At 42.4% G+C, this 27,141-nt stretch overlaps 2 protein-coding genes across 5 annotated transcripts in view; both read left to right on the top strand.

The window, feature by feature from the left end:
- The first annotated feature begins 2,542 nt into the window (after positions 1–2,542).
- Positions 2,543–8,258, top strand: aktip (akt interacting protein). 3 transcript variants are annotated; one of them, XM_069690412.1, is made up of 10 exons: positions 2,543–2,697; positions 2,947–3,074; positions 4,134–4,342; positions 4,584–4,648; positions 4,926–5,026; positions 5,432–5,520; positions 6,361–6,459; positions 7,028–7,135; positions 7,255–7,315; positions 7,486–8,258. In XM_069690412.1, exons 2-10 carry the CDS (start codon positions 3,027–3,029, stop codon positions 7,591–7,593), a joined length of 888 nt encoding a protein of 295 aa, XP_069546513.1. In that variant the 5' UTR covers positions 2,543–2,697; positions 2,947–3,026; the 3' UTR covers positions 7,594–8,258. The 3 variants fall into 3 exon arrangements, with proteins under 3 accessions (XP_069546513.1, XP_069546511.1, XP_069546512.1); XM_069690410.1 differs by having other exon boundaries at positions 4,131–4,342; XM_069690411.1 differs by lacking the exon at positions 2,543–2,697 and adding an exon at positions 2,707–2,817 and having other exon boundaries at positions 4,131–4,342.
- A 1,358-nt stretch (positions 8,259–9,616) lies between these two features.
- The window catches only part of chd9 (chromodomain helicase DNA binding protein 9), a 68,696-nt gene continuing 51,171 nt past the window's right edge, over positions 9,617–27,141 (top strand). For both annotated transcript variants that reach the window (XM_069690405.1, XM_069690404.1), the window contains exons 1-2: positions 9,617–9,696; positions 13,804–15,484. In XM_069690405.1, coding sequence (XP_069546506.1) covers positions 13,901–15,484 — 1,584 coding nt within the window. In that variant the 5' untranslated portion in view covers positions 9,617–9,696; positions 13,804–13,900. The remainder of the gene's footprint in view (positions 9,697–13,803; positions 15,485–27,141) is intronic.

Below are 27,141 nucleotides of genomic sequence, written 5' to 3'. Positions count from 1 at the left end.
TGAATATTTCTATTTCATCATTATTATAGAGTGAAATCTATGCATATGATCAGCACAATGGATTTCTTTTTCATTAGTTGTATAAAATGCCAGTCAGTGAATTGAGGGGCAGCCGGGGCTGCCTGCCAAACTAGCCACCCTCCACACCCCACCTCCACTGGAGGGATCTGACAATTGGAATTAATATGCGCAGAGCTTTCCCTTTCCGTATGTTGGCTGAGGTTTTCCAGGCAACTTCATCAGGGGTAACATTATCGAGAGCTTTGCCGAGAGCTTCTTCATCATGCTCACATCCGAGCCGGCCCAACACTTGTCACTGTCAATCACGAGGTGATAATACACAGACGATTCTCTCATTTGGTTTAATAAAATCTCTAGGCTTATTTGAACTGCAGTCATTACAGCAAATAATTGCTGCATTGAGGTTTTAGCCAGGCCATAGCCTCAGGGATAAGGAAAGACTATTGCTATATGAAGGATTCGGCTGATGTTTTTTATTGTAACCTTTACTCCCCAGTTGTTCATATTTCTAAAATTAATATTAGATTTGAATCTAAATTTGGCTTTCTTTCTTTAAACTAACATTCTTATTACGTATTACGTGGCCGTGGAGTCATCTGTTTTCACTTTTTTTTTTTTTTTTAATCTGTGTGCTGTCAAGACAGGTTTCTCTGAAGATTCTCTGAAGAAATGGGCTGACAGAGGGAACATATTTCATCTTAAATTTGAATTCTGGCTCCAGCTGAAAGTGTGTAGCTGGAAAATTCTTCTGAAACCACAGTTTATATATGTTTCGGAAAGGAACAATCAGACACAAAAATACACCATTACATCACTGATCTATTTTGCAAATATATAAAAGGAAAGGCCTGATGTTAAAATGATGCTTCCCATATACATGATCTAGATTTGCTCTATAACGCCCAGCTCACTTGAAATATGTCTTAGCTTTTGTCAGTACAGAGGTACTTGATGAATCTGAACTTTTAAAACAAGTTGAAAAAAAAAAAGAAGGCCAAGTCAAGGGTGTATTATTTATTCCCCGATGACTGAAAAAAGAAATCAAAATTAAGTGTTTAAATGCAGCTGATCTAAAAAAAAATGTCCAGTATGAAGGCAAATCCAGCTCCAACAGGTCACATATTCAATTAGGTAATCCAATCTCCCCACTTTAATTATATTCATTAGTATATTTGTTTGACCAAACAAGGTCACAATAATTAATTTGATAAAGAATCAATGGCAAAGACAAAAAACTCATTACAAAAGCACTGGTGTGGATATTTGCACCCTTGTTTGGGTCACACAGTTTATCTCAATGTCGCTGAAGGCAAAGCAGGCATAAACTTATTTGTTTTGAGGTGGTCTTTGATTTGTACATGTCAAAAGAGGGATGTGACCTTGCCTTGTTGGCTGCCCCAATAAAGAACCGGGACACTAATTACCTTTGTCACTGAAGTGTACTTGGGACAATATACAATCAGATAACAATAATGGAGTCAATAATTTGTATTTACTCTGAAACTTGGACAATGTCATTTCTCCCAATTAGTGCAGTCACCCATGCATTAAATTAGTTTTTTTTCTCTCACCCAGAAAAATAATTAGGGGTAATTGTTAGGAAATCAATCAATCAACAGAATGAACCGCCAATGAAGCGTGGTCAAAACTAAAGAAATGTGTGACACAGATGGCTTGGATGCATCTTACCCCCAGGGTACTTTGTTGTGCAATACACCGAAACATTAAAATGAAGGCAATAATTTTCATGTTTATTTGAAAGCCTTTATTTAAGACGCTGATTATTAACCCTTAAAATATTGACCTCTTATGAGCATTTCCACACAAGAAAGTTGAGATTTCCCACTTTAGACTCAAGTCAAAGAGAAGTGTTTTAGTGTTGTAATCTGTGGATTCACTAGCAAACCTAAAATGCAGTCCATACAGATGATAAAAGGGGAAATATTTCAAACATTACAAATATCAAAGAAACTGATAGGTAGGATGTTCAGTTTTAAAAAGAAATTGGTCAATACAGTTTTTATGCTACAATTAGTTATAAAAACACACCCAAACTTTGAATTACAACCCAATTTTTTTGTGTGTGTAAGAAAATGCATTAAAACATGGTCAACATGACAGGAGGGCCACAGTGTGAAAGACAGGAACCAATTCCGGCTAAATTTAGGGCTTAACAATTTTAGTATTATTGTTATCATTATTATTATCATTCATATAAAGATAAACAGAGTATCTGAGGGTGACCTGGTGCTCAGCAGTGCAAGTCGAGCCTGACCGATGTCAGTGTTTATTAACTATATTTACAAAGTAATGGCTCGGCTTCGTGACGTTTGATTGACAGCAAGCCACTGTTTAATCAGCAGCGACTTCTGTTTAAAGTGCTCATTGAAGTCAGACGACAGGGGCACCGGCCAATCAAGCGCGACTACGCTTTTACCCGTCGACCAATGACAGTCCGCGCCGCTCCAGAAGCCACGCCCCTCACCAAGTTAGATTGAACTCCAGTTCCTGTGTCTGTCAAATTATTTAGCTGGCCAACATTAGCCAGCTAGCAGGGATGACACCTGAAGGAATGGCGAGCAGCTGAGCGCTTTCTGTGAGGAAAACACGACACCGGGACACGCGTTAACCATCTCTGTCGAAGGGACCGACCGTCGCACATCTCGAGCGAACACGGTGAGCTACGTCACGAAGCTTGTTTACGTTCAAGTGCTTGAAACCAAAAGGGGACAGCAACGTCAACGGTAGCTTGGGAGCTAATGCTATAAATAACGTGAAGCGAGTCAAAGCAAACAGGTGAGACATCGTCAGGGTGTGGACACGGACACGGACAAGGACACGGGCTGCATTAGTCGTCTTCTTCGGACGCGTATTGTTGTGAGTGTCTGAGCTCGTCTCACGGGTCTTCTCGTCCTTCCTCCACAGCGGATGGCCCGGACAGCAGCACCTGTCCTGGGACCCGCGTGAGACAAGAGGGACACCGACCTGAACCCTCTGGATGAGTAATGGACCTGAACCCCTTCTGGAGCATGTCGGCCAACACCAGTCGTAAGGTGAAGGTGTACACACACACACACACACACACACACACACACACACACACAGCCCGGGCTTCACTGCACATCGTACTTTGACCGGCTGTCGTGTGGTGAAGTTCAAGATGGATGTTTGATGTTTGACTCAGATAGTTGAATTTAAAAGGTTCCTCAAACGTCTTGTGCTTGTTTTTAAGTGTGTGTGTTTGCCATGAAGCCGAGGGGGGGGGGGGGGGGGGGACTCATCTTATCGTGCTGCCACTGTTGTTGTGACATTCAGTCCACTTGTTCCCACCTGGATTTATTGTCCTTTGGGATCTTGCTGAACTGGAATAGTTTATGACTCAAGTTGAGGGTGCGGTCTCCGGCGAAATGGGATTTTTGGTTAATGTTGTGTGTATATCCTCGTGACTAAAACCTGTACACTTCGATGAAGGTGAATTATGTCAGTGGTTCAGTACAGTCGGTTAAAGATCAGCTGAATTTCCCCCAACCGAGAGGTAAACTTGTGGCATTAACCCCGATTACCAAGCCTGCGTCTACGGTCACTCCAGCCCGGTCAGCCAGTGGCACACACGCCTCCTATGGCCCTTTTTACTTGGAGTACTCTCTGCTCGCCGAGTTGTAAGTAATGGTCCAGTATCGGCATTTAAATTTCAATTGATTTCTTTTTAATCATTTACAAGTATGTTGTGTGTTTATACACGTTCATGGCAAGAATTCTTGCCGTACTTGTGGTGGTCATCCACAACGTTTATTTAAATGTTTTGATGCAACCTGTTGCTGATGTGTACAGCGCTACCGCACGGCAACTGCTCTTGTCATTCTCACCAACATCGGTAAGATACGATGGTAGCTTTGCTTGAAAATGCTCACTCTTGTATAGAGTGTAACCCGAGAGGTTGGTCACAGCACACGGTCACTACCGTCTTATCGTGGGTGTGTGTGCATTGGTGGCTCATAAACAAGAGCCTTCTCTAAATCTGCCTATCAATTCTTTCCCCCAGCAAGGATTTTTTTTTTTTTTTAACAGTTAATGTGTTGGGATCTTTTCCATATTTCTTTTACATGCAGCAGAGATCTGACAACGAGGAACAGAGTGGGCATGGGGAGCAAAGAGGCAGCCCAGCCCGGCTGTCTTTAGGCAAAAAGCAGCTTCCACCCATTCCTAAGAATGCAACCCCGATTACCAAGCCTGCGTCTACGGTCACTCCAGCCCAGTCAGCCAATGGCACACACGCCTCCTATGGCCCTTTTTACTTGGAGTACTCTCTGCTCGCCGAGTTGTAAGTAATGGTCCAGTATCGGCATTTAAATTTCAATTGATTTCTTTTTAATCATTTACAAGTATGTTGTGTGTTTATACTTAAGGATCCAATATGTTTGTGGCACTTATGTTTATAATATGCAGGTGTAGTCTGTATTAATCGAGGGTCAAATTTAATTTACTATGCACGAAGAAAATAAGTTGCAACTATGTTTCTCTTCCTTTTGTATTGATGTAACTTCTTGCCATGTGACCTGCAGCACACTGGTGATTAAGCAGAAACTCCCTGGAATTTACGTCCAGCCATCCTACAAGTCGGCACTGAGTAAGTTAATGTAGTTCAGTATGTTATTTTTATACACTAAAACAAATATGACTACTCAAGGATTCCCTCTTTAAGGCTCAGCATATGTAGTATCATGTTTATATTTTCCCTTACTTGTTCTGTAAGATTTCATCATCCTTGTCCAACATGTCACTACAAAATAATGTATGTATCTATCACTGGTAAACTTTCTGTGCTTTTACACTGCTTGCTTCAGCATGATTCTTCTGAGTTGATACAAGTCATTCTGAAGTATCATGTATTTCCCACTCTTCAGTGTGGTTTGGGGTCATATTCATCAGACATGGCTTGTACCAGGATGGCGTCTTCAAATTCACAGTGTATATTCCAGATAACTATCCAGATGGAGAGTGTCCTGTAAGTATTAGTGTACTAATTTTACACATTTCTTTTTTTCTTTGATTTTCTGCTTACCAAAACAAAAAGGCAGGGAAAAGGTTTTGTGTCCATCTAATCCTGTAGTCGTTCTACTTATCGTCAGGGTTTTCAGCTCATGAATAACAAACCTTGAACGTTATGACTTCTGAGTTCTGTAAAGAGTTAGAAATAAAAGATGCATGCCACCTGAAATTTTCATCTTGAAACGTGTAAATGAAACTGATAGCCTACTTGTTTTTATAAGATGGTTGACTTTCACAGATGAAGAACAAGTAGAACTCAAAGCCTTAAACAAGTAGCATTTGCATTAGAATTGTCCTAAAATTTAGTTAACAAAAAGTTGGGGCAAACCCTCAAAAATCTCTGCCTTATGGTTCGTTTCAGAAATTGGTATTTGACATCCCAGTCTTTCATCCGCTTGTCGACCCCGTGTCTGGAGAGCTTGACGTCAGAAGAGCTTTCACCAAATGGAGGCATGTTGTCCATTTTTCTGCTTTTGTAGTTTGCTCTCATATTTGATCAAACTTTGTTTTCCAGGACAAAAAAAAAAAACTGTAAATATTACTGAAAACTAAATTATTGATTTTGTGCACCCTGATCCTGCCCCACCTACCTGGCTTTACTCTGTCATGGGTCAGATCGATGAATGACATTGCAGTGTTATGGTGCTCATTTCACATGAATCACAACTATAATTATAGGCAAAATGATTTACAATCGGTTTATAAAATAAACAGAATAAAAATGTAATAAAGATTGAAACTTAAAATGGTTGTACTATATGCTTAGTCTACACCTGTGCACTGTGCTGAACAATAAGATGCAGGACTGTCCATGGATGTTTAGCAGAATTTAGTGTATATTGGATATATGAACATATGGTGAAAAGTATATACAGAAAGCACCAGAGGATCAGATGAATCTGAAATGTAGCAGATGTGAACTATATAACAATAATAATAATAATAATATATTTCCTGTTGAGCAACTTGTCCTGTTATAACAACAACAAAAATAGCTCTGCTGCTGGATGTTCTCGGCAAAGTCCCTATTGGACCAAACAGAATCTGTCAGAAAGACAAATTAGGAGTTAAAACGGCATTGAATATCCATCTAGTTTTACATTTCGACTGGTCCCATCAACCAAAACAAGGTTTTGAATGTAATAACCGTTCTGTGATTTGTGTAGTGGTTAAGACAAAGTCATCTTTTTCTCACTTCAAAAGAGGACCATCTCATGACTTCATGCTCTCATATTCTCTGGGGGAAAAAAAGGAAAATAAAATGTCAAACCCCGTGTTGTGCTCTTGTAGACGGAATCACAACCACATATGGCAAGTCCTGATGTACGCCCGTACTGTTTTTTACAAGATCAACACCATGGAGCCACTCAACCCAGAGGCTGCTGTGCTGTGAGTATCAGAGCCTCCTTTCCATTGATTAAGAGGTGCAACCAAATGCCTACATCTAAAAACTGACAGGATGCCATGTGATTTTACAGATTATCGTTTTATGTTGGATTGTTATTAATAGAAATGCAATAACTAAAGTTTTTACAACCGAGTGTAAAGTCATGTGAAATCAGCTTCTAACTGTCTGGCATTGGAAAGTATTGTTAATGTGCAACACTGACATGTTGACTCGTAGCAGGGAACAAATACTACTGATAGTTTTTATTTTCTATTATTATTATTATTTAAGTGTCTGTGAGCCAGCATGCTCTGTACAACGTTCCTGGAAGTGGCCCTATTGAAATTCAGCCAGTATTTCTGTCATTACTTAATTACAGAGTGCCTTCTGTTACAAGTCGAAACATCTGGTGTGATCAAGGCCTATTCTTAAAGACATTAGTAATTTATAGATTAATAATATGTGGATTTACATGGTTTTAATGTAGGAGAGAAATGGTCTGTGTAAAAATAACAATTTGTTTGTCATTGCTTTGGTATAAAAAGCTTTATTTTTTTTCCCCCCTTTCAGATATGAAAAGGACGTGCAGTTGTTCAAAAGCAAAGTGGTGGATAGTGTGAAACTATGCAACAGTCATCTTTTTGACCAGCCCAAGATAGATGATCCCTACGCAATAAGGTTGGTGAACTGTCCCTATTTTTAAAATTCCAGTGCTCACCACTACATGAAAACACACTCTGTAATCCTGCCTGTGTGTGTCTGTGACTCACTTCTCTACTCTAATCCATTGGTTTCAGTTTTTCTCCATGGAACCCAGCTGTGCATGAAGAAGCGAAGGAGAGGATGTTCACATACAAAGTAAGTTTTTCCAATCTAAAGAAGTGTATCATCTCAATTTAACTATATATGCGGAGGAGAGTGCAAGCTGCTGCAGGAAGGGTTTGGTTAAACGAGAGTGAAAGCTCTGAGCGTGTGATTGGCTGGGCTGTTCCAGTTATGTAACTGCTAATTTACCTTTGTTGCCTTAGAGACGGCCTGAAGATCACCACAAGGGAACGCAGGTGTCAGGGTTGTCTTGGGTGAAGCCTGGAACGACGCAGCCCTTCAGCAAAGACGACAATCCTCCCCAGAGCTGAGCCAGCACTGTCGCCTCAGCGGCCACTAGGGGGAAGCACAAACATCAGACGCCTCGCCACAGGCTCACCTCAGCTTTTTGTGTAAACAGGACTCTTAAAAACAGTTGGGAGAACTTTATATTAGCTCTCCTTGTTATTGCTCAGCTTTAAAAGCTTTCTAGGCATCTCATCAACCAGCTTTAGAATAAGGAAACAAACTGTATCGTATATGTAAATCACCGATGACAAATGGATGTCTCCGCATCATCAAGTAGGCTGTGATGCAATCAAAGCGCATTCTCATTTTGATTTTTAGATCCATGCACATATTTTGTTAGGTGATGACATACTGTCCCAGCAGAAGGTGAAACATGAGAGTAAAGCATTGATGCGGTAAGTATAATGGAAGGCATGATCGATGCCACTTGTTGAAACTGGCTCAAGACTGTTTTTAATCTGTCAGACTGGGAATGTTGTCAGTCAGAGCTGTGGATGAAACATCCTGATCCAATTCCCAGTTAGACTCACTTCAGTTTTATATTTGTTTCTTATTGGACAATGATTTATTTCGACTGTGAAAACAGTTGTCTTACATAGTTCCTAAAGCAGGGCAGGCAAGTATGGTTTCAAATGGGATGCCAATTGAATAAGTTCATGTATTTTATTGTCTGATTTTAAATCATTTTGAATATTTTATGTACCTTTTGGCTATCGGTTATTAAAGGTTTGATGTGTAAATAATGGGTGCTGTGCTAAGGATTGACTTGATGCTTAGATTTTCTAAGTGAATGTTTTGGTTTTCTTTGCAACTTATATTAAATTACTTAAGCTCCCAAGTCAACGAAGTTAGTGCAGGATTCCTACGTCAGTCTTAAAGAAAATCACAGATGTATCCTGATGAGGTTTATTTGTTAAATATTTTATAAGCATCACAAACTGATGGTAATTATCCTGATACAAGGCATCTTGTTTCCTCAAACTCCAGACCAGTGTCACTTTGTTCTTGATGTCTTCATCTGACAAGGGATCTGGCTTTGTGGTGAAAAGAACCACTTTCAATATGCAAAGATCATCAAGGAAAGGATGGGATGTTTAAAACGTGGGAATCCCACAAGGAAATGACCAAATTAGAGTAGCGGATATGATGCCTGAACCTGTTCGATCTATTTATAGCTGCTGTGAAAGGCAGGAACTTAACAAAATCTGTATTTCTCACACACTCTGTAATCTGGGCATCTTCAAAGGTGTGAGTTTTAATGTGTTCTGTACGGAACCATTCCTGCTCTTAAATGCTTTTCCCTGAAATCAATAAAATTATTTAAAAAGTCATACTTGTACGTTTTTGCATGTTCGTTTGCCTTTAATTAATGATTTAAAACGCGAGTATTGCCTGAAGCAAAGATTTAGATCATTCATGCTGAATTTGGACAATATCAATATATTTTAAAATTTAAGTCAATATACAAAAAACTTGAAGAGAACTTGTAAGGCACCTGCTGCCATTGTAGATATATTATACACATGTGCCGTAAGCCAATTAAAAATGTAATCAATTATAAATATTCTATATAAAACCAGTATCGAGGATGACAGACATGTAGTCCAAATTGAAGTAACGTAATTTAGAGCAGCATGTCGCCCGTCCGGCCACCAGAGGTCGGTATGTGCCCGCAGAGAAAAGCAGCTCTCCCGCTCCTGTCACGTTCGCATCGAGAAGAGACCCCGGTCCATGTGCGAAAGTAAAACCTCTCCTGGTTGGCTCTGGCGTAGACGCGGCCATCTTATGCACTCTGTCAACAGAGCGACTTTACAAGTGACAACACGATTTAATCAGCCGCTCTCCAGCGCTAGTTGGGACAGCACCGACCCCCCCGTACTAATACCGGACGAACCGGTTCTTAATTTCACATGACTCGGCGGTATTATGGGAAATCGTCGGCGGTCCAATCACAGAGGGAGTCACATATATGCAAATGAGGTGTTATCACAGTCACGTCAGCAGCAGCAGCAGAGCCGCTGCGCCGTGGTCGCCAGCAGGAGTACAACTAACAACACAGTCGCAACTTCGTCGATAACACCCTGTCGACATTGACGCCCGGAGTTGCGCTTTGTGGTTAATTTCAGGTAAGAAATATCACTTCTTTCGGTGATTTTTGTTTGTTTTGGAGAGACATTTAGGGCTCGAGGGGTTCCGTTTCATTCAGGCGATGAGCTGTCAAAAAATTTTTCGGACAGTGAGTCAGTGAGGGTCGCCTCAGCTGTCTTGATGACACACCGCCCGAGCTCTGAGCGTGTGTCTCCCGGTAGAAACAAGGCTGCCGAGTTGCCGAACTTGTCTGTTTTGCGCAAGTTGGCACTTAAAGCGGGCAAATATCGTCGTACTTTCTCAAAAGAGTTTTGTCGCGCAAATGAAAACGCGCGTGTCTCCAAAGTAGTCCTCGGTCGCTCTTGGTCCTGGTGGTCATGGTGGTCCTGAACTGACAGCGACCGGCCCGGTTCGGTCATCACCCCCCCCCCCCCCACACACACACACACACACACACTTTTTACACGTAGACGCGGGTAACTAGTAGTTGCGCCCGATTACGTTGGCAGGTTTATTTGAAAACGAAACTCGGTCGAGAATAACAAAAGTAGTTGGCTGATATCGTCACGGACCCCAGCGGTGACGACCTCTCCATCCATCTCCGGCCTCCTCCTCCTCCCCCCCTCCTCCCCCCTCCCCCTCCTCTTCCTCCTCCTCCCCCCTCTTCCTCCTGGTCTTCTTCAGTGAGCAACGTCACGACACCTTTTGAATCCAAAGTGAAGCTCTGCCTCGGAGCACGTGCTGCCGTCTCTTCAACCCCGGGACGAGGGCAGCTTTTACGCGTACCCCCCCCACCTCCACCACCAACACCACCACCACCACCCAACTCTCCGCGTGCAGTCGTTTTGTTTCCACTTGGCGAGCAGTTGTGCTTAAAGTCGCGCAACACATTGCTGGTTTATCAGACACCGCGCTCGCAGGAGCCGAAGCCATTACTGGAGGAAGATGAAGAGGATGCTGCTCACTTAAGGGGTGAGCTCAGTGTCTTTATTTAATGATAGTACGAGTTACTGTCGAAGCTGTGAAAACACGTGAAACGTGTGATACCGTTTTTAACACTGATGCTTTTCAAATCTCTTGAGTACTAAATGAAACGCGCGTTCAGTCACAGTAAGACTTACTTTTCTTTCTTTTTTTTTTTTTTTTTTAATTTATTTTTGTATATCTTAGCTCCTAACTTCAGGTCGTGCTGACGGCAGTTTCCTTCGTTTGACACCGTTTCACCGGGGTGTGCGTAAGTGGCCATTTGTGTGACATTAGTCACAGGATTCAATGGCGACCTCAGGACCGTTTGTATACACAGTTCTTGTTGATGTTGGGCATGAGTGCACGTGCCTGGATGGTGCTTTTACAACGTCATGATTATGAAAGAAACAGCTGGAAAGCAACAGAGGGGACTGAGCTGTGCCTCAGGGCCACATGGGTGGTTTAAAGGGGAGCAGTGGCTTGGTTAGCTGGCTCGTAGGCTAGTAGAGAATTAAAGCACTTACTTGGGCACGTGGGAAGTATGAATCTATATCATTTGGGTATCATTTTCCAAACTCATACATTTTCACATGGTTCGTACTGTTATATCTTCATGTTACTCTTGTCAATCCAGCTCGAACTCCGTTTCCTTTACCGACACGTTCTACTTGGTTTAGCTGTGTCTCAGACTTAACTTTGAATGACACCGAGGGACTATCTGCCGGTCAAGTGTTGGAAACCTTTTCAAATAGGGCACATTGCTTTTTTTTTTTTTTTTTCTTTTCTTCATTGCATAATTGGACACAAGGACTTGTCTATGTTGTTTGGAACAAACCAAATAGTATCAGTGATCTGTGCACATCAGTAAGTATTATTATCATTAGTAACCCTGGTACATAAGAAACCCTTAAGACACTTTAAAACTATTTTATTAGGATTAGAGATGGTGTAACACAGTTATATAGTCGTTTCACATGCCGTCTGATTTTTCATGTTTACAATGCGAGACAAATTGTCAGTATGTTGATTATAGACATCTAAAGAAGCTTCAAACACTGACGAGTGGGAATTTACCATGGTGGGACAGGCACATGATTCCTCAATAAACAAGATAGTAACCAAACAAAGCAGTGAAGTGAACCTTGAGTTGGAAGCACAACCCAATTGAAAACAGGAATGGCTTCATGCCTGCGTGAACAGATTTCATACTGGGACCTGTTGGTTGATGTGGAGAGTGATGTTTGCATCACAGCACACTGTTGCAGAAAATGTATATATTTGTATTCAGTTCAATTTAAGATTCAAGTTTGGTTTAGGTTTCATGGTATAAATAGCTGACATTTTGAATAGACCACTTGATAAAAAAAAAAAAGGTAGTACTGTAAAGGTGTTAGAGTTACATGAATTTGTGTCAGGTGTGAATTAATATTTTGTTTATTTGTTGATGTATTTGTACGGGACAGGACACATTGTTCAACACCGATGTTAAAACAATTAAAAAAATAGTTACAATGAAAATGTGTGAGTTGAACAGAGAGCTAATAAATTAACCAGCCGCTTTCTATAGCCTGCCCTCTGACCATAACAGCATCTCTGATAAGAGCAGCACACCATATTATCAATCATTATCATTTTTAATTTTCTTTGTGTGCATGTATGGATTGTCTCTGGGTGAATTTGTTTCCTCTCAGTCTGACCACATGCAGGTTAAGTTCAGTGGCACATCTATAATTGCTTGTGGGTGTGAAATTGATGGTTATTTGTCTTTGTATCAGCCCCATGATTGACTTGCAACTGATCCAGGTTGTACTTCACTTCTTGCCCAATATCAGCTGGGACTGCTCCAGCAACCCAGAAGCTTGGGAATGACAAGCATATATATATATATATATATATATATATGATATATGAAAAGATATTAAAACAATGGAATCAATCGGGACACACATGAAGGTGTTTTGTTGGTATCGGCTAAGCTGGCCACCTTTGGCAATTTACCTTTGACAGGACAAAATTTGCTTACTTATTGAAAAGCTGGCAATTAGAATAACAGTCAAAATGCTTCTCTAAGAAAGACTTGCTTATAACAACAGCAACAATGTTGGTGTCAGTTTAACAAGCGAGATTGAGCTTTCCTGGGATGAAAAGTAGAAGACAATAACCTGCAGTTCTCAGTGGATCACATGTTAGTGAAGCTCAAGTATGATGCTTTTGTTTGTCTAATATGAGCATCCTGACAATATTTCTATTTTTACATACTGTTCAATATAATCAAATAATGGTTGGTCTGGGTTTGTGTTTTGAGATGGGGTGATGTTTAGCCACAAGTATCATTGCATTGTTAGTCATGTGTTTGTGTGACTATATTGATACGTCATTTTTCAGTGATTTTATTTGGCCTTTGTTTACAAATCGCACATTCAAAAGCTGCCATAGTTCCTCTCCACATTTCAGATACAGGCGAAATGTCTGTGTATTTGTGCGCCTGTGTGCATTGCAAGTCAGCATATAATGACTGACCTGGGTAAGCTTCTGTCATCTTCCGCTGGTTTGTGGTTACAAGCGCACACTGCATGTGTGTGCTCAAAGGGCCTCCTCTGCCTCTGTCCTTAGCTGTTGAAATTCTATCAGCTGTCTGCACCTCCCACACATTCTGCAGTCAGGCCAGGGAGCTTCATTGGTTGCGGAGGTGGGGGGTTGAGGTGCATTTGTGTGTGAGGGGTGGGGGTACAGGAAGAGGCACCTGCTGGTGGCTGGCGGTTGGTTTGCACCAGCTGCTTTGCTGCACACATGAAAGGCAGTGCTGATAGATAACTGACAGGACCAAATTTCACCAGGACTCCTCCGACCTGACTATTATCTGGATTTTTGATGCTGGTAGGGGTTGGCTGTCCTACTAGCCTACAAGCATGCTTCACTGAGGAGGAAATGGATGATCAAAATGGATATGGTGGGAAATAAATACGCTTTACAAGTTGTCATGTCCTTTCAGACCGAAAATTATTCATCCTTGTGTTTGTTTGTGATGATTTCTATGTCTTGATAATTTTAGTAAATAGATTATAGTTTGTTTGAAAACAGAGCAGTTCTTCTTCAAGCCCACACATTTCTGACTAAATGCATTGTCAACTTCTCATATTAATGTTTTAATTTTGTTTTATCTCTCCATTTTTGGGCAGGTACACAATATAATGGACATGCTGTAGATCCGTAGACGGGCTCAGGCTGTAGACAGCTTGGATCCAGTGGTGTTCCAGTCACGTCATCAAGCCTGCCATGGACTTCTTTGATGACCCCAACCTCTTTGTTGGAGGTTTGGAAGGGCTGGATGAGGATGGCTTCCCTTCAGCACCATCACTTGTGGATGAGCTAAACCTCAGTGCTGACTTTGAACCCCTCCAAGTGGAGCCACTTGGCCCAGGGAAGCATCAAGACATGATGCCACCCGTTTCTACCCAACAAGCCATGCCCAGTTACAGTCAACCCATGGGTCATTACATTGGCATGAAGCCACCGAATCCTATGGGGCAGACATTTTCTGGCTCTCGGAGCACCGGTGGGGCCATGATTGCTGAGCAACATGGCCAGTACCACAATGCCGCCGTGAGTCAGGTACCTCAATCCAACGGGCTGTTCTGTAACAGCGGCAGTCCAATGTGGGGAAACCAAGACCAGAATGGGAATATGTACCACCCCATATCTCAGCAGCAGCCACTTCAGCATCAGCAGCTTTGTCATCAGCAGCAGCAACTGCACAACCAGCAACTTCATGTCAGACAACAACAAACACAGCAGCGACAGCACCACCCCTGTCATCAACAAGAGACGCAGCAGCTCAGAATGCGACAGCAGCAGCTGCAACAACAACAAAGTCATCAGCAACAGCTGTTAAACCAGCACCAACAAATTAACGCGCAGGCTGTGTCCCTGCAGCAGCAGCAGCAGCATCACAATTTCTCTTTTCACCCGGGAGGTCAATCCAACAGCCAACAACAAATTCCCCGTGCCCAGCAGCAGGTTCAGCACCCACTAACTGTAAGAGAGCCACCGTTCCATTCAAGGGCTCTTCCAAGTAAGTCTTATTTGGAAAGTCAAAATGCTTCTCTGAATAGGACTTGCTTACAAACACCACAGCAGCAGGGTAGCTACCAGTTGATCAGGGGAGGTCAAGCCTTCTCTGGGTCCGGACTGGAAGACTCTAACCTGTCCTTCCCCATGCATTCATCGCCTATGGTTCACTCCTTGCCCACGTGCTCTGTCAGTTCTGCCAATGCTTACCAACCGGCTCAGTACCCTGCCTACCCTGGAGAGCCAGAAATACCCAGTCTCAGTCAGCAATCTTTGTCCTCAGCCTCAGTGTCGAGGCCCACCACCACCACCACAGCACCACTCACTTCTACAGTGCCTGAGCTATCAGGGACAGCATGCCAGTTTTCATCCACACCACTTATGAGTCAGCAGCACACTAGGACCCCAGTTAGCCAGGCAGAGGAATGTCCTTTCCGCGCCCTACGTTGTTCTGGAGAAGCGCAGGAAAGCTGCAAGTCATCCGAGATGTTTGGTGAATCTATGAGCTGCTACCCAAGCATCGCCAGCCATCTGCCCTCTGAGCAGCCTCAGAGCTGCGGGGTTATCAACACTAATGGATACGAAGCTCTGGGAGACAGTCTCCTGCCGACAGAGGCTCAAGATGGCGACTTGGAGGGACTGGAACCTCCTGATCTCCTGCCTGACCTACTACCCCAGCTGGAGGATGCTTTCAGGCAACAGGACGAATCCAGCTGCTCTTGGGCCGATTCCAGTCAGGAGAAGGGACCTGAGGACAGGAAACCAACATCTATTGAATACAAGGAAGACAAGGTAATAAGCTTCAGGCTTACAACATATAAAATGTCTGTTGCCCAACTTAGCACAGCTAACTTTTTATTTTTCTCCTCTACCGCTTTTTCTTCTCAGTTACAATTACTGAGGAGAATGAAGATTGATAAATTGAACTGAACTGAACCAGTGACACGTTTTATTTGTATATACAGCCGTTTTACAGACACGACACATTTCATAGCTGTCATTAGGATAATTTACAGAAAGTGCTCTTCATGGCCAAGAAGCCAGTCACTCCTGTAATGTTTAACTAACTTTCCCAGATAGAACATGTGCTTGTCTACTAGGAAACCTACAATCAGTTGTGGAGTGGGGGAAGGTGGATAGGCGGCACCTAGTGCAGTCTGAAAGCCTTCTGAAACTGATAATGGTCAATCCAGCCCGGCCTGCCTATCTGGCCAGTTCGCCGACAGCAGGTCAGGCCTGATTAGGCTAAGAGTGGCAGGAGTGTCTTCAGGACTTAGCTGTAAGCATACTTAGGGCTATATCAAGATGTGGGTCAGGGCAAGCCAGAGGCACTTGCACTGCCTCGCTGGAGTGTGGGGGAGGTTGCACGCTGTTGTGGTAGCTGCCACAGTTTCTGTGTGTCTCTATGTGTGCATGTGCACGTGTGAGAGAGCGAGCGGTAGGAAAAGAGAGTGGGGAAGGAGAGTGGTTAGCACTTGTGAGAGGGGGAGGGGGCTCGGGAGATGGAGAGGGCAGTAGCTCATGGAAAAAGAAGGAGCGCTTCGGAAAGAAAGGGAGGGAAAGAGACAGAGAGGAAGAGCACGAGAGTGAGAAGAGAAGCGGAGGGGGAGGTTGGGAGAATGCATTAGCTGGCTGTAACAGGCTTCAGGCGGTTCCTGGACCTCAGTTGGCTAGTAACTTAGCAGCATCCGCACAGCCTCCTGGCCCATGAGTGACACATGACCAGCAGCTAAAAGCAGCAGACGTTTCATCGTGGTCTGCACACTTATAAAGGGCATTTCAACACACCAGTGTGTGTTCTTTTTTTTTTCTCATAACATTTGTGGTAGATTTCAGAATTGGTAATACCAAAACAATTAAACTTATTGTGTTAAGGGCAACCTGGACATGCTCACATGTTGAAAACACATATTTATTCATGAGAGCTCTTGTGTTTTTCATGGCCCACTTCTGACAAAGCAGAAACCATCTCATAGCCACTGACAACACAAGTGTTGTTTGACATTATTGTACCAGTCTCATCTTTTCTTTAAATGCCCTCAACAGAGTGTAGTAAACCCACAAATGACTACACTTTTACACTACCAGTTTGAGGGACTAGTTTAAATCTCTCTAAACGGGGTCCTCTTACTGGCAGCACAGCTATTGTGTCCCCCACTTCTGAAACCAAATATATTCCCCTTGAGCCAAAACACAACTTGTAGTTTGAGTACATTGACTATTCCCCCATATGCAGCCGGTGACAATACAAACTGGTGGTCTGCCTCAACCAGAGCTCATCCACACAGGCCATTTGCTCATCTGCAAAGGTCCTTGATTGAAATGGGGCCATGAACCACAGCCATATGAACGAGCCTCTCCCTGTCTGTGTCAACATCCAGCCCTGTGTTGATGCTTACAGGCTGACTGTGCTATTCATGTGCACTGATGTGTGAAGAGCCTGCTGATAGTGTGTTTGCTGAACAGGCAAGGCATCGGGGGATAACGGCCCACTCTTCACTCCCCCGCAGTGAATGTGGCTAATTAGGATTTCCAATGGTTGTAATGGTCAGCTGCAGCTGTGATGAGCCCCCGCGGTTCAAGATTGAATAGTTTTCCCAGGTTTCTCTTGTCCGATGTTAAATCCTGTTAAGACATGTCTGATGTCCTGTTGCAGTGGATCTTGATTCAAATGAACAGATGTGTGCAGAGCTCTTGCTTGGGTCCCATGAATCATTTTGGCAACATTTATGGACTGCTAGGGCTTTTCACTGAGGAGATAAATCAAGTTTACAGATATGAAGCGCTCAAAAGAGATGCTTCTGATCTGGATGCTGGCTTGTAACCCTTCCTTGTACTCAAGTCAGTCAGCAGTCAGTCTTTATGCGGTGAGTAGTCAGGAACTCAAAATTGATATCTTTGCGATTTCTTTGCATGTTCAAGTGGCAAGCAAAAGTACATAAGATTTAATACGTATAGGTTGTTACAGTTTTGAACGATGTTGTAAATGAGTGAGATAAATATTAAGTCTCAGGGAGATATGTTTGGAGGTGTGCCTGGTTTGATGGACATGCCAAACCAAGACGGCGACGGACAAAATTGGACTCGAGGCTCAGAATGGCGGCTCACAAACCAATGGGTGACGCAAAGGAGGGTTGCCATTTGGTCTACACGGCATTTATTCTTTTTCCACCCTGTCGAAATGTGGCCCGGCTGTCAAAATGCACCAAAGCAAAACTAGGTCCGCACCAGTATCTGTACCGTACTAGTGGAAAAGAGATACTCAAGTTCTTCATGTTAATGTTAAATCTCCAGCAGTGGAGAACAGCCTCTCTGCTGCAACTTTCCTACCGAGTAATATCAGCCAAAATGTTCCAAAGAGCTGCAGTGTGTATTGGTCAGCTGGTCTCATTTGTTGTGCCAGAGTTTTGCGCTCTGTTGCTCTGCTGACCGCAGTCTCTGATGGGGTACAAAGTATTTACGAAATACTTTACCATCATCTCATTAAATCCAAAATGTGCCCAACAAGTGATTTTGTTGTTGTTGTTGTTGAGGAATTCCAAGATAACTGTAATGTGTTTACAGAGAACTGTAGGTTCTCCAGGTGCTGCATGGTCCCCTCATGCTGGTGATTTTCCATGAGCATAACGTTATTAGTTAATGTTGCGACACAAATGGATTTTTAGCATTTGTAAATCAGTCCAGATTTGTAGAACAGAATTGAGTAATTCTTTTGTAAATAGTTTTTTTTTTTTTTCCCACCCAACCTCTATGTAGGAGACTTTGATTGTTATTTTGTGCATCAATCAACTATTGATGGTGGACATGTTAAAATTCTAATTTGTACAGTTTTCTCTGGGGATTTTGGCTCTGGACATCCATTTGGAGTTCATGCCTTCTTTAACTTGTGTTCTTGATCACAATCACAGTGTGTCTGAGTTTGAATTTGACAACTATTTATGGTACAAATTAAACTAAGCCCCAAAGGCAAAAAGGAAACCGGTGTTGGAGATTTGTGGGGCAACAGGCAGTACATTTTAAACACTCCCTCCCAGTGTATTCAAACTGAAAGACATTTGCCACCCTGATTTCAGCCCTGCCTTTTGGTATCAAAGGAGCCATTTAAATTAAAACTTGACAAAGTCCCCTATGTTTCTGTTCACCCAGGTTACTTTTAGAAATCAAATTGGTTCATTAAATTCACCCATTGGTTTGTGAACATTCATTATGAAGCCTCGAGTTAGGGTATTGGCCGTCGCCATTTTGCTATTTCAGAGCGCTTTTGAGCCAGAAGGGACCTTATTTGAAACAGCTGGGGAGCAGCGAGCGACGGATCTAACTCGATCTAATTGGAAACCCGACGATACAACATCCCGCCCGCTGATAGCGGAAATCCTGACTGCAGCACAGGCCTGTCAATCAAACAGAACACCCCCCCTCCCTCCCAAAAAAAACATGGCTTTTTGAGGCTTATTTTCTAATCAATGACGGGATTATTTTTGGATGGACTGCAAGAAAACTAATAAAAAGGAGCAACTTAAGCTAGCCAAACTGATAATTTGTGGAAAAAAATGTATTGACTTCAAATTTCATCGGATAAGTTCAATGGGAGTCATGGAGCTGGAGGCTTTTTGGAGCCAACCTCTAGTGGCACTCGGTGATATTGCAGTTTAAGGCACCTCCGCATTGGCCTAATTTTTTAGAGCCGGAAACTACGTCCACTTTTATATATAATCTATGGCTGCAGGTAAATAAATATAAAAACAGTGACCATACCTGAAAAACAGCATTTTAAGTAGCCTTCGATCCTCTTTCTTGTGGAGTCAGGTGTTTCACCCGTGATGTCATATCAGCCTCAGGTCATTTTATTCTGTTTGGGTAAATATGTACCCTTATTTGTCATTGTCATGACACATGTATGTATGGCATGTTCGCTATGTTGCTTTGCTTTGCTATTACACTCCGCTGTGTGTAATTGTCATCACACCAGAGGCTTCAAATATACTCTGAATGCTGAACAGAACAGAAGAGAGATGAAAGTGGAAACTGATGGATACTGATGGCCTGGCCTACTGTAGCCACCAGAGGCCCCCTAGCAGTGACACTGAGCAGGTGCCTCCTCACTGCCTGTCTGCATCACTGGTTTAGATTTATTATCTGACTGGGTATTGGTGCTTCCCCCCCTCTCCCTCCCTGCCTGGCCTTGGCCTCTGATTTGGTCTCCAGTAAGCAACTCCGCTTGTATGTGTGACATGCTGGCTTTGTTGCTTCCTGACCTCCCAGAGGTTTATGTAACTCCCAGACTGGGCAGGCAATACCATAATCAGCCTTGAAATTTGACACCATGCATCACCCCAGCCCTCACCCCACCACACACACACACACACACACACACACACACACACACACACACACACACACACACACACACACACACACACACACACACACACACACACAAACTCAAGAACATTTTGCACACTCACACCCTGGGGAAACCTGCTGCTTCTGTGGCCACATGGTGATAGGCTGTCTCATTCACACACTTTCTCTGATTACCTCCCCCAACATCCCTCCCTCCCACTCGGTCTTCCTCTCTCTCTCTCCCCTGCTCCTGTGAAGCTCTCTGTGTGTTATCCAGCCTGATCTTCCTGTCTGTTTGGAGGCCTGCCAGAAAGGATGGGGGCGGGGGATAACTGAGGGTCAAAGGTAAACAGGAAGTCAGGCGGTCTTTGCTGTGGGCGGAAGGGGAGGGCTCAGTGTGGAGGGGGGGGAGGAGGAGGAGCTGGCAGCAGAGAGGGAGGAGGGAGTTGTACTTGGGTTGAGTATGTCAGGAGCATGTGGGAACGCTGCCAGCCCCAACTGCACAGTAGGTCTGAATTTAAAGTATGCCCTTTTATGCTGCTTTTCTTTCCTTTCTACTCAATTTTGCCTCCGTCTCAAGGGATTAAATGGCTTTGAATATTTTTCAGGAGTGATGGGTGGGTGAGTGTTTGCCCCAGCAGTCAAATGTGGAGGGTTTTTAATTGTCCGTGTGACTGGAATGGGAGGCTTTTTGATTGTGATGTGAGGCAACCTCCTTGAACTTGTGTTAACCTTTGACTTGCAGAGGGGTAGGTTAGACTGCCACAGTGTCTCCAGAGGGATGCCGTTTGAGGAAGGCAGCATGAAAATCACGTAAATTAGCTCAGTTTTAGGGGGCAATAAAGGAAATTAGAAATAACATGAGGGTGTAATGACCCTTTTGTCCTTGTGTTTACACCTGACACAATGGTTGAAGTCTTGTTGAAGGGAGAGAATGTCTGAGAAAACTTTGACGTAAAAAAATCTGAATAAAGTTAGCTTGAGTAAGACTAGTTAAACTATGTTTGGCTGCATAAAGTTTGTCCTTCTCTTCCAGCTAATAGTTTTCTGCACCAAGACTCGACTTTGACGGACCTAAATGTCAGCTACATTGTCCACAGAGATGGCGGTTGGCTTACTGGTTACTGATTTGTAACTTCTACAAACGGGTACATGTCGGTCGGACATGTCATTAGCAAATTGCCATGGATGCTGATGTTGTAAGTGGACTCTTTGTTTATTGAGTGTTACGTGTTTTTTACAGCGTTACATTTTTGTTTACAGGACAATTGACTCACTCACTTCACTATTTACTTTGGAAGAGGAAAGTTCACTGTTAAACCTGGTATGTCATCAATCTGTCATTGCTCACTGTGTAGTGAGTCAAGCTATGATGCGATTATACCGGCTCAGGTAAAGGCACATTTAAATAAGAATAACATTGGTCACAGAGGTTGCAAAAGAAATACCCTGTGATTCATATCCTGCTGATACTGCTGGCAGAGGGGGGAGGGGCTGCTGTCTTAGACAGGAGCTTAGTTTTCAGGAATTTAACTCATTTTAATGAATGTTGGAAACTAACCTGAACTTGTCAGGCAGCATTTCTCTTCTCTGTTCAGAAGCGGCTGAGATTGTCACTACAATGAGAATAGCCGGTCCACCATATAGGTCGGCCCACCCTAAGTGAGCCTGGTGATGTTTGGCTAACCCACTTTCGCTAACATCATAGCTAAAGCCCTTCACTTTAAACAACAGGTGGAAGGCTTGATACAGTTTCTTTTTTGAAACGCGTGCTTTGATTTGGCAACACTGGGTGACTTTTTGTTGTTGATATTTTTTTTTTTTTTAAAGAAAATAAGTAAATACGCTTGAAGGGGACAGACATTAAAATTCTTTGAATGTTAATGCACTTTTATTTTTTATTAATAATTTAAACAACGATTCTGCCATGTGCAAAAGTTTACACAACCTTCTACTTGGAAAAACACTCAGGTACTTCAAATACTCGTTAGGCCATAATTGACTCATTAGAATCATTATTAGGACCTAGATCTTGATCAAGTTTCTGATTCTTAAAACTTTGTTTTGTACTCCTCGAACCTGCATTTTTCACTGGCCACGGGTTCATTACGTCATATGTGCATTACTCTTTAATTCCATCCTCTGCCGGGCTTCATACCCTACCGAGAGCATCTTTTTTTATTTCTTTTTTCTATTTGTGACTTCCTGATCAGGTAATTTGTTTTCTTGATTTCTGTGCTTCTAGCAGGTAAACGTTGTGAAATAGTTTTTTTTTTTTGTCCTTGTTTCCTACTTTGTGCTGTAGCCTACAGACTAAATTATTACATTTTTATGGTTTAGTTGTTAAAACAACATTCTTCCTCTTAAGTATTACCTGTTAGCAGTCGGATAACACTTTTATTGTCGTATGCGAGTAGATGTTGGGTTAGAGATATAATGTACAATTGTGAGTCTGCACAGGGTATTTTATTCTGAAAATTGACGGACTTTGAATATCAAGAACTTGAAACGATCTGCAAGAAAGAGTAGAGTAGAATTACTAAAATAAGACCAGAAAGATACTTTGCGACAGAGAGCTGTTATACGTACCAAAGGGATAGGGAAGGTCACAAAGTGCTGACTTTGAAGGGTTCCCAAATATTAACATACAACTCTTAAGTTGAAACAAATTGTGACACTTGGTTGTAGTTTTTGATCAAGAAACAAACCTACCTGTAGTTCTTTGCCTTCTCCTGCAATCAGTCATTTACTTGGCAAGTTGATAACATTATTTTTTGTTCTGGACGACTGAGAATAAGTAATGATAAAAGTCCAGGCTACCTCTAACCGCTTCCCCTCTCAGATCAAACTTGCAGAGTGCAGTGGGTATGTATCGTCATATCAAGATATTCTGATTAAAGGTGATCAAAGACCAGAATGACTTGTTTTGCCAAATTTTAAATTGAAATTAAATTCAGCAGGGCTTGCATAATTTGTTTCTGTTTGGTCAATGCTCCATCTTTCTTTCAGTCTTGCTCAGCACCATCCCCGTGGACTTTGCATGTATTAAACTATATACTGTAACACATGTACATTATGTGCCCCGTTTAGTACAATCTAAGCTCTGCTGCATGGCTTTTATTTACATATTTTTCAGACATTTTGCATGTTTTTGTGATGCATTTATGTCTATATTTCAGTACCTAATAGTTGGTTTTCAATTTCTAACTATAAATCTATTATTCTGATTAAACAGAAAACACAACATTCCTACCACATATATTTTTCCTCAATCTTTTATAAAAATCCTCCTCATACATTGGTAGATGTGGTGGAGGTGATCCTGTTCATTGCGCTTTTATTTTATTTTTTTTGCTGGAGAGAGTGTATGTGTGTGGCCTCAACCATTCAAGCAGAGATTGGCTCCTGTGATATCCACCTCTCACAGAGCAGGAGGTGGAAATCAGAGCAGGCAAAAAAAAAAATCCTTACTTCATCAAATCCTGAAGGCTGCAGGTCTACACTGTCTTGCTGTGTGTTCCTCTTCACGCAGGCTTTGGCCCTGCTCTCCCTTTGCACTGCTTCAATAATGAAGGAGTTGTAAAGGTCTGGCAGTAAGCCCCTTGCTGAATTCCCTTCCATCTCCTCCCTCCCTGCCTCTCACCCTCCCATCCTCTCTCTCTCTCCCTCCCTCCCCCTGTCTCAGTCAGGCTCTCTCTCTCTCTCATCCTAAGGGACCTCCTCTCAGCTCCACTCTTCAGTTTGGGCCGATGTTCCCATTAATGAATGGCATCATCCGGCTTGCTTGTTTTGCACAGTGCAGCTTCACTTCACTGCCTGGTGTCTGACCTGCAGTGCCATCTCTGATTCAGAGAGCACCACGTCATTACTCAGAACAAGCGCTTTCAAAAGCCAGCTTTTAACGTAGACTGCCATAGTTTTCTTGTGACAATCATGCAAAGCATATGGAAACCTTGAACTGTTCAACATGCAAAACACATTTCATTCCTCTGGGGTCGATGAGTCATACTGTACCTGCAAAACTGTCCCTCCTGTCCTAAACTGGCCCCCTATGTTTCTTTCACACCCACGTTGAAAGAAAACCAGCTCAATTAAAACAACCACATGCTGTTTTTTAGGTTCGATTTCTGAATGAAGAGACTCCATGTAGTTTCCATGTCTATCACATGTATGTTTTTTTTCCACAGGTGTTGCCTTTCATTAATGACATTGTGTACTTACTATTGCGGTGTGCACAGATGTTTCTAAAGGCAGTTTGCTGCTACTGATGTTTTGTTCAACAGAAAAGACAGGACTGACATTATGTAATGTCCACGCAGGTTCTGATACAAATGAACCAATATTGTACTGACCAAAAAAGAAACCTGAAATTAGTGTGGTGAAGTCAGAGTGGTGAACTGAAAAGGAAAGGATCCATAAAATCTGGGTTTGGGTTACTAATTGTGAGAGGTGTTTATCTGTGGATGGATGGCCTCTTACTTTCCCTTTGACTCATTCTCACTAGTGCGTGCGCAGTGCTAGCCCTTAAAATATCATCTTAAATCTTGCTGAGCGACGGCCCTCTGAGCTGACACTTAAAGATGCAAGAAGGGCAGAGGCCCTAGTTAGAATCACTGCCTGCTCCTCTCAGCCATTGGGTCTGATTGACACAGAGACAAGCCTAGGCTATACTTTGTATTCTGCACAGCCCTCAAACCCACGTCACAGCTGTTTTTCTTCTTTTTTTGTTTTTGTTGCAGGGATCAGTGATAAAATGAGCATTATGAGAAAACCAAACTAAACCAAGACACAAAGCAAAGGCTAGGCCACAAGGTGTGTTGTTGCTGTCTGTGTGGTCTTTATTCAATAGACATTTTTCACAAAATTGAGAATTAAATCAACTTATTTAGTCAATAAACATTTTTGAAGTCTACCATCCACATAGCTGATATGTTTTAAGATCCAGTTTGGCTTGGCGTGGCGTGAGTTGTTTGATTTTACAAACACTGCTGAGGGACAGGTGACGCTTCAGTTCCACCTGTTTGTTTAATGGGTGGCCAATAAAAAGAGAGGAAACAATCCCAAATATTGACCCACAGGTCAAACTGCTTCAGGGGTTGAAAACAAGTTTTCATTGTCAGGAAATGGCAGACCTTACAGACTCTATTCACTGTGTTTATGAAATGGCTACGATAAAGCCTCAAAATCCCAGTTAATATGAATATCACTGTCATGTTATTGTGGGTGGTTCATACTCAACTAACTTCCCCTTTGTTTATCTCTTATGACATGTTGGTGAAATTTAAAAAGATGATGCTGGTATTTTCACCTGACTGAAACCGATATGAACACCCATTTACTGTGAAGGTGATTGTAGACATCATTTCTCTTTACCCTACATTCCTGCTCTGCCTCCTCACAGTCACCCCCTAGTGTTCAATTCTGTCACAGCCAAATGAGTAGGTCAGGCATGCTATACCTGTAGCACTTCACAAGATCTGTCTGCAATCACAAACCTTTTTGTTAGCCATAGGAGTTTCCGTCTGTGCTGAACTTGATTAAATAAGGGAATAAGACAATTAGGCTACTGCATAACCGTGATCTTATTGGCTGTGTCTGTTAATGCCTGTTTGAGGAGTGCAGTGGGGTTAAAGTGACAAAGCACTTCATTGCTTTATCTGCACCAGTTAGTTAACTGCATCCACTGCACAAAATGCTGTATTTACCAGAATTACCCCTGGTCTAAAGACCACTGCACGTTTTAGAGAGACTGTGTGTTTGAAAGGAAAGAGGAAAGAGGCGTGTTTGCATATGTGCATGCTTTTTTTCCCCCCGTTTGACTTTGCGTTCATGGTTATTGATCTCGCAAGAGGACATTTTGTCATTACAGCAGCATGGAAGATACAGAAAAATGCACAATGTATATATAAATAAAATAGAATCAAATAAAATTATATTGATTAAATTTCACATTTTGTGCTTATTGAATATTAACCTTGCAGATGCAGCAGTATCAATGTATGTTATACTGTATGCTTTGTGCTGATAGAAAGTTGAAATGGGCTAATGGACAATACCCATGTGACCAAAAGTCATTAGGAGCCACATCATTGTTCAAAATGTATTTTTAATGGCTTTGTCTTTTACACACAAGAGTATGTCAGGTGGCTTAATTTTTTTTCCTCAATAAGCCTAAAAACTGCAAATCCATTTTGACTTGGTTAATACAGCCAAGAAACTACACAATATCACTTATATATTCACTGTGATCGGTAGATAGCCCGTGTGGGAAGATGAATGAGGTACCTGCTTGCCTTCCTTAAAAACTGCTGACCAGGCTGGTAACCCTGAGTAGCCTGTCATTGGTCAACAACAGAAGATGGCAGGCAGCACTCGGATACAAATATTTGTTGTTGTATGAAATACAAGCATAATTTACTTGTTTTCCTATAGTGAGATTGTAATAGTATTGCACACTTTTTGTATTTTGAACTCGATACCATCCTGCCACAACGCACGGGGCCAGACTATAGTAACAGCACTGTTATACTTTCAGCAGTGTCTCTAGAGGGCAGCATGTTCGGCCCAGCTACTCTGAGTCTTGACCCTGAATAAAGGTTCATTAATGCCTTGTGCTGTATTTAATTGGTTGAGGAAACATTGCTATGCACCATGTCTCCTTTCATTTATCATCCCTGCTGCTGCTTCAAAATCCAGCCAGGATGCAAACTGGCCTTTTAGCCGTAGGCCTCATTAGCAGAGCCTGCCTACCCCTCCCCCCTCACTCCCCCCCCCTGCCCGCCCCCCCCCACACACACACCTAGACACCATAGTGCCATCTATGTATAATTAATGTAGCCATACATGTGACATTTGTTGATTTGGTTGATGTGGCATCTGTGATTCTGAGAAATACCAATGGCCGTTTCTGTTCTTAGTAAACAAACCACAAAAAGGTGAAATAAGAGGTAAAGGTCAAATCACCGCTGGAAGTGAGAGACTTTATTTGGCATTTAGTTTATGTCATCTCTAATATAATATACAGTAGTAACAAGATAGTAGCTTCTCATTGTGACTGCAACTAACTCAAAATTAATCATGTACTCCTCGATCAACATTATTTACTG

This window comes from Brachyistius frenatus, unplaced genomic scaffold, assembly GCF_029030835.1.
Source record: "Brachyistius frenatus isolate BFR_SWC_R1_liver_20210118 unplaced genomic scaffold, ASM2903083v1 Contig_9, whole genome shotgun sequence".
NCBI classification, from domain to species: Eukaryota; Metazoa; Chordata; class Actinopteri; family Embiotocidae; genus Brachyistius; species Brachyistius frenatus.
Note: the sequence above shows the minus strand (reverse complement) of the source record. Positions and strands in the feature narration are given on the sequence as shown.

What these genes read in the sequence shown, in the direction of transcription:
- aktip (XM_069690410.1), top strand. Translation starts at nt 3,027, where the DNA reads ATGGACCTGAACCCCTTCTGGAGCATGTCGGCCAACACCAGTCGTAAG. An exon ending in ATCCAGATGGAGAGTGTCCT is followed by an intron (nt 5,027 to 5,431) that starts GTAAGTATTAGT and finishes GGTTCGTTTCAG; the next exon opens with AAATTGGTATTTGACATCCC. An exon ending in AGAGGATGTTCACATACAAA is followed by an intron (nt 7,316 to 7,485) that starts GTAAGTTTTTCC and finishes TTGTTGCCTTAG; the next exon opens with AGACGGCCTGAAGATCACCA.